At 38.4% G+C, this 7708-nt stretch overlaps 1 protein-coding gene across 1 annotated transcript in view; it reads right to left on the bottom strand.

Moving 5' to 3' along the window:
• The window catches only part of dus1l (dihydrouridine synthase 1-like (S. cerevisiae)), a 58285-nt gene that overhangs the window by 22461 nt on the left and 28116 nt on the right, over positions 1–7708 (bottom strand). Inside the window, exons 9-10 of the mRNA XM_043714710.1 lie at positions 5523–5619; positions 5043–5131 (exon numbers count right to left, since the gene is read on the bottom strand). Coding sequence (XP_043570645.1) covers positions 5043–5131; positions 5523–5619 — 186 coding nt within the window. The remainder of the gene's footprint in view (positions 1–5042; positions 5132–5522; positions 5620–7708) is intronic.

Here is a 7708-nt window from a genome sequence, read left to right as displayed (position 1 = left end):
TTTGTTTTTTTTTTGTCAAATTTTGGCTATTGTATATTTGAGCTAATTGTATATCAATGTTTATATCTGAGAGTTTTGTTTATTTTTGTAAACTTGTAAAAATGTTAAATTTCTAATAAAAATATCTACAAAAAAGAAGAAGTTATCTATCTCTGCCTTAACTACACTCAATGACTTGGCCTCCATGGCTTTCTGTGGCAATGAGTTCCACAGATTCACTACCCTCTGGCTGAAGAACATTCCTTCTTATATCAGTTCTAAGTATCTTCGTCTTCATCCTTTCACCCTGATGCTATGCCCTCAGCTCCTACTTTCTCCTATTTATGGAAACACCTTCCCCAAGTCCTCTCTATCCTCCTCTCAGTATTCTTCAAATTTCAAAGAGACACCCTCTCATCCTTCTAAACTCCACTGAGTACAAACCCAGAGTCCTCAATTGCTTCTCATATGGCAAATCTTTCATCCCCAGGGTCATTCTTGTAAACCTCTTCTGGACCCTCTCTATTGCCAGCACATCCTTCCTCAGGGTATGGGGCCCACAGTGGCTCACAACATTGTAAATGCTTCTGACCAGAGCCTTATACAGTCTCAGCAGTATATCTCTCCTCTTGTATTTTAGCCTTCTTGAAATGAATGCTAACTTTGCATATGGCTTCCTAACTGCCAACTATCAAACTTATGAATTATGAAATAGGACTCCAAAGCCATTCTTGCTTCAGATTTCCGAAGCCTTTCTGTTTATTCTTTCCATTCTTTCTACCAAAGTGCACAACCTCACGCCCACATTGCATTCCATCTGCCACTTCTTTGGCACACTCCTAGCTTGTCCAGTTCCATCTCTCGCCTCCCTGCTTCCTCAACACCACTGGTCCTTCCACACGATTTCGTATCATCTGCAAAGTTAGCAACAATGCACTCAATTCCTTCATCCAGATCGTTAATATATAACGTGAATAGTTGTAGTTCCAACACTGACCATCGCAGAATACTACTAGTCACCAGCCGTCCTGAAAAAGACCTCTTTATCCTACTCTATCTTCTGCCAGTCAGTTAATCCTCTATCCATGCTAGTACCTTGTCCCTAAAACCACAGTTCTTATCTTATTTAGCAGCCTCGTGTGGCATCTTGTCAAAGGTCTTCTAGAAATCCAAATAGATCACGTCCACTGGCACTCTTTTGTCTAACCTGCACATTACCTCCTCAAAGAATTCAAACAGACTTGCATGACCTTCCCTTGATGAAATCGTGCTGACTCAGCCCTATTTTACCATGTTAAAAATCACACAATGATTATAGATTCCATAATTAAGGATGAGGTTGCAGAGTACTTGGAAGTGCAAGAAGCAGCAGTTCAAAAGCTATTGCCTCCAAATAAACCTGCTGGACTATAACCTGGTGTTGTGTGATTTTTAACGATGATTGAGATCGTGTTAACCAGTCTATGATTTCCCATCTTCTACTTCTCTCCCTTCTTAAATAGGGGTGTTACATTAGTTATTTTCCAGTCCTTGGTACCCTCTCTGACTCGTGATTCCTAAAAGGTCACCACCAATGCCTCCACAATCGCCTCAGCTATCTTCTTCAGAACTCTGGGGTATAGTCCACCCAGTCAGATGATTTATCTACCTTCAAACCTTTCAGCTCACCCAGCACCTTCTCCTTAGAGATGACTACGACACTCATCTCTGCCTTGCTGACTCTCTTGAAGTTCTGATATATTACTGGTGCCTACTGCCATGAAGACAAATTCAAAGTACCTATTCAGTTCTTCTGCCACTTCTTTGTTGCCCATTACTACTTCTCCAGCATCATGTTCCAGTGATCCAATGGCCACTCTTGCCTTTTATTTCTCTTAAAAAAAATTGCAACTTCTTTTATATTACTGGCTAGTTTATCTTCATATTTATTAGTTGCCCACTGCAGATACTTAAGGCTTCCCAATCCTCTCGCTTTTCACTAATCTTCACCACATGCAACCAATCATTGCCATGGTCATGCACAATTCCTCCTGTAGGAAACTTTATTTTCAATATTTTGAAGACTAACATAGGTTTTAATTCCACTTCATACAAGCTACTGTCATCAGAATCATGTCTTCACATGGCTTACAGTTTTCACGAGAATAGTTCTGAACTTTTCCACTCCACCATAATTTGCCTACTGAGCACATTGGAGCTCATGGGCATTTCAGCCAAGTTATTCATATGGCGTAATGGATACTTTCTTTTGCTGCTGTCTATTGAATTGCTGGAAATGCTAATTTTTGCATTAAGGTCTTTTGGTAGTCTCTGAGCAATCTTAGTTTTCTGTTGCACCATTAGCAATTTTTGGCAGCTGCATAGACCAGCTGTTGTATGAAATATTTGTTGGACTCAAAGTTTGTTTGGGTCTACTAATCATATATAAACCCACTGCATTTCTGTTGATGATGTAACCATTCTGATGATTTGCAAGGATCTATTCTGCTATGTGCTTGTTAAGATCAGGCTAGTGACTATTCCCTGTTTTCAAACACCAGTTGTTCACTCATTCTGAATTCTCTCAGTGTGGAAGTTATTAAGCAAGTTAAGACTTGTGGCTTGAAATCAGTTTCATTCGTCTTGCTAGAGGATCATTTCAGTCTGTTGTTCACTGTGTGTGGTCTACTCTGTGTGGATATGCCTTAAACACCTGCTCAATGTATGGTAACATGGCTTGTAGTGCCTCCTTAATTCCATGTGCCAACATATAATGGTGACTGGAACGTGCACTTCATGGGTGGAAAATTGATGTCAATTCCTCATGCTAGCATTGAATATCTTGGTAGAAAAGGGCGTCAACTTCTACATTCATTTTAGACATAAACATGAATTTTGGCACTGTCAACTTCTATATGATTTACAGCACTAAATGGCAGTAATCAGCATTTTAGTGTCTGATTCCCGTGCAGATATTAACTGTCAGAGGTCTGTGCAAATTGAGCTTCTCGTTCACAAAATGGCACCCCCTAACAATAACAAAAATGATCCAGTGATTATGCATAGTGTAGGTAAGTGCCATGATCAGAATAATTTCAAGTAGTGGCTGCACTCAAGTAGTGACAGGACTGACACTGAGGAGTGAGAGAAACAGACGGATAATTTCAGTGTATGTTGCTCACTGCTGTTGCCAATTTGCTTATTTAATAATTAAATAGTTCATTTCAGTAATATACCATATTAAACTGCACTGTTATTTACAATTCTATGGGATTAGGAAGCATATAAACCAAAGACTGCAAGCACCATCTCCGATTCTGGTCTTCCTATCAATATTTCTTCCACTGTAAATTATTTTGATTGGAACACTTAATTATGACCAAGCACTTAATGCTGAATCTGCTCAGAAAAGCCCTTTGATCATTGAAAAGAATAATTGAGTCTTCTCAAGGAAGGGAGTACAAGCCAAACAATGTCCCATGTTCCAAGCCTCTCAGCACTTAAAGATTTCTGTAAGCATTTTTCCAATATCGTATATCTTCGCTGTCAATTCCTTCACAATGTTAAGTCTCAAGAAACTCAATGCCCTATCAAAGTGAGGTATTGCTGAGATAACCACACAAATTTCTTTGTCAGGCATCTCTTTTTATCAATTGATTTCTATTAGTTAAGTCTATGAATTAGCTGTCAATTTAAAGAGGGATCAGTGGACAGACTGAAGATAATTTTAGCTTTTGTTGATATGTTCAATTGATGTCATATCAGTCTCAACTGTTTTTTGTCTGAATTCAATAGAAGAGAATATTGGGCAAATCTATAATGAGCAGTAGATATAACACGGTCATTTTTGAACATCATCAGAATTTCAAACCTCCCAATCTCTCTGTTCTCAATATTCCCCACCCAACAATCAAAACGGACTTGCACAATACACATTAAAGATTAGCCTCTTTTTCAGTGAGAGTAGTATGATGCAAATTGTGGAATTTACAGATACAATTTTTAATGCTTTTTGGTAAGAGTTTCAGTCTGGTTGAAGTTAGTAACTGGTGGGCTTTTCTGTGTGTTTCAAGTTAATACTTAACTTGGAAGAAATATTGGTAACCATGGTGATTACTTTTCAAAAGAAAGTCTTTTGAAGTCTGGTAATAGTGCGAATGGACTTGTACACTAATGGCCTTTTGCTTATTTTAGATTGTTTGCAACCCAGCAGGGTAAGGGTAAATTATGGGATCTCAAATGTACATTCAAAAATCTTGAAAACTATGATGTGTTTAGCTTAAGGGAAATGCAAATAATTCAGACTTTTCATTTTATCTTGAAGTGGAAAGTTAGTGTTAGTGCTGACTAGAAATGCTAGGATTAAAAGCCTTGAAGTGGATATTTAGAATGAGTACATTGATGCTTTAGTGTATGGTCGCTCTGTAAGACCATACGACATAGGAGCAAAATTAGGCCATTTAGCCAGAAAGAAACAATGGCAATTACAGTTGAAAAGCTGAAGTTGCAAGTGACTCAAACTTACCAAGGTGTTAGATATAGGTATTTCTGTGTAAGTATTATACAGGTGGTGTTTTTTTGGGAACTGTACCAGGAATGGGGTTTTAGGGGCTATGCATAAGTGCTTTATATTTTTTTTAAATTTTGATTTAATAGGATTAAACTTTTACTGTGCTTAAAATCTTTGAATTTGCATTTGAATATCTACTTAATCAAACTAAGTAGATAGTTTGGATTATTCTATTTTATTTTTGCTCTTTTTGGAATTAACTTTTGTTTGTTAATGCAAAATCTGCAGCATTATGTGCTTATGTCTCAGAGAGGGATGACTTTGTCAAAACGAAACAAAATAAAAAACAATCTATCAAGCCAGCTTCCTGACTGGAATCTGATTTGCCCTGTTATAACATCTGTTGGGAGCAAGACAGTACGTCACTACTTGTATATTTCTAAGAGTCAAAATCAATGTCTCCTTAACTCAGGTTACAAACATGCCCACAACCTGCCTGTGTTTGTGGGTGGTTGCTAAATTCAGCAGTTGCACTTTCGTGATTCTCTAATAAATTGCAAACCATCGGCCTTACCCTGGTCGGACGTACGGTTGACAAATCCAGTGAGGGAGAGGCAACTCGTTTTCCCTTGCCTCTTCTTCATTCCAATTAGATATTTCAGCCTACAGAGACCAGAAACATTGTAAATTAGATTGCTTTTCCTGAAATTCGTCTTGTGTAGCTTAATGCAAGAAAGTGAGCACAAATGCTGCAAGTTCTTGTGTATCAAGCAAATTAAAACTATCCTACTAGCATGAGAACACTTACTAAATTCAAAATTCTCCTTTGAGTGAAGATCACTTCCACTTATAAATAGGTAAATACCCCCATGAAAAGGCAACAAAAAATACAATCATGAAAACCGTCAGTTTAAAGTATCAAACAAATGTATTTTTCCCGAATAGTGTCTCCATTTCCCCTTAGATGAACTTTCAATCTCTCACTACAATAGGAATGTTAAAATATATATGTTATAAATTGTTAAAATTCCCAGCCCAACTTATTCTGGCATACCAAGCACTTCCGTTTCAGTTCTTTGTTGACCTGTACGATGGCTTCCAGTGTCTTCACCTTTGCCAATTCTTCCCTTAATTCATGGTACACCTGCAACCTGTGAAAACCAGAGTTCAGGTTTAGTAAAATCCATTTCACGTGGCAAACACACTGTAAAGGTAGTATACTGAAGGGTTTTATTTTTAAAAGCATGATAATTCAGACAATTGGAGTGTTGTGGAGAATAAGAACAGAAAACCGACCAGTTATGAAAGGCCCAATATTTCATGAAATAGACTTCACGTTTTAATGTTGTATTAGTACAAAAAGCTTATATAAATTCAATTCCGGAGAGCAGCAGAAAACCCATATCTGATCACATGTCAGTATTATAAAAGAGTTCGTTCACATTCCCACATCAAGAGTGTGACAATGTGCATGGATCTGCTAACACCTGCATAGTTAAAATGTCTTCAGGTACATTTTCAAAGGCCCAGTTCATTCTTCATTTCTGCAGAATAAATGGTAAGATCATAATGTAAAATGAACCCCCTCAAACAAATCCCCAAGAAGTCTCCGTTCTGACCTAATAAGGCTATAACACAGAAAAGGAACTATCATAACTAGTAGACAAATATATTATCAAGTTAATTTCCTTTGTTATAGCCACACTTCACCTGCAGAAAGAATGGATCATTCACTGAGATTTAGCTCATCCATCTGTCGTCAACAAAAACAGCATCGGTTTATTTTCAACATTGTAGAAGCGATTTAATTTTTAATCGTACTTTGATATTGCAAGTATAATGGATAATCGTAGTATTAATCCGGTCGGGAGAGGGGGAGCATTCCTTAAATATACGGGTCATATGAAAGGCATCAATGTCTTCAATTCACCATCTAACATCTTAGCCAGACAAAATTCAGTTGTAATATACAAAGGACGGTGGCCACTAGAAATCTGAAACTAAAACAGAAAATGCTGGAGAACTTCATTAAGTCTGGCAGCACCTGTGGAGAGAAAGAAGAGTTAATATTTTGGGTCCAGTGAACATCCTTAAGAAAGGACTGAAGACCCTTCAATTGCATGTAGCTTTCCATTTGTAGCTCCACAAATAAGAGCCACCGCAGTACTTTATCCATGAATCTTTGTCACTGAACTTGACCAGATTATTGGTTAATCCTGATATGCTTAAGAAATTGGCACAGAACCATAAAACAATTGAAAAAGTCAAAACAATCTCAGCAGAACGTGAAATACAACAACTTGCACTGATATAGCATATTTTACAGCAAAACATCTCAATGTGCTTCACAGCAAAGCACATATAAGTACTGAACAAACACAAAGCAAAATACTGAACGTTAAAAATATGAGGTGAGAAACATCAGTGACGGTTTTACTATTAAAAAATCATTTTTGGAGCTCTGCTGCACGGTGGGATGAGGATGAATTATAAAATACCTAACAACCTACATAGCATACTTGGGTCCATGAAGTGTTAAGATTAGAGTCATAGACCCTTCGGTCCAACCCGTCCATGCCGACCAGATATCCCAACCCAATCTAGTCCCATCTGCCAGCACCCGGCCCATATCCCTCCAAACCCTTCTTGTTCATATACTCATCCAAATGCCTCTTAAATGTTGCAATTGTATGAGCCTCCACCACATCCTCTGGCAGCTCAATCCATACACGCACGAGCATACATACACGCACCACCCTCTGCGTGAAAAAGTTGCCCCTTAGATCTCTTTTATATCTTTCCCCTCTCACCCTAAACCTATGCCCTCTCGTTCTGGACTCCCCAATCCCAGGGAAAAGACTTTGTCTATTTATCCTATCCATGCCTCTCATAATTTTGTAAACCTCTATAAGGTCACCCCTCAGCCTCCGACGCTCCAGGGAAAACAGCCCCAGCCTGTTCAGCCTCTCCCTATAGCTCAAATCCTCCAACCCTGGCAACATCCTTGTAAATCTTTTCTGGACCCTTTCAAGTTTCACAACATCTTTCCAATAGGAAGGAGACCAGAAATGTACGCAATATTCCAACAGTGGTCTAACCAATGTCCTGTACAGCTGCAACATGTCCTCCCAACTCCTGTACTCAGTACTCTGACCAATAAAGGAAAGCATACCAAACGCCTTCTTCACTATCCTATCTACCTGCGACTCCACTTTCAAGGAGCTATTAACCTGCACTCCA

This window comes from Chiloscyllium plagiosum, chromosome 24 (assembly GCF_004010195.1).
Source record: "Chiloscyllium plagiosum isolate BGI_BamShark_2017 chromosome 24, ASM401019v2, whole genome shotgun sequence".
Classification (NCBI taxonomy): domain Eukaryota; kingdom Metazoa; phylum Chordata; class Chondrichthyes; order Orectolobiformes; family Hemiscylliidae; genus Chiloscyllium; species Chiloscyllium plagiosum.
Note: the sequence above shows the minus strand (reverse complement) of the source record. Positions and strands in the feature narration are given on the sequence as shown.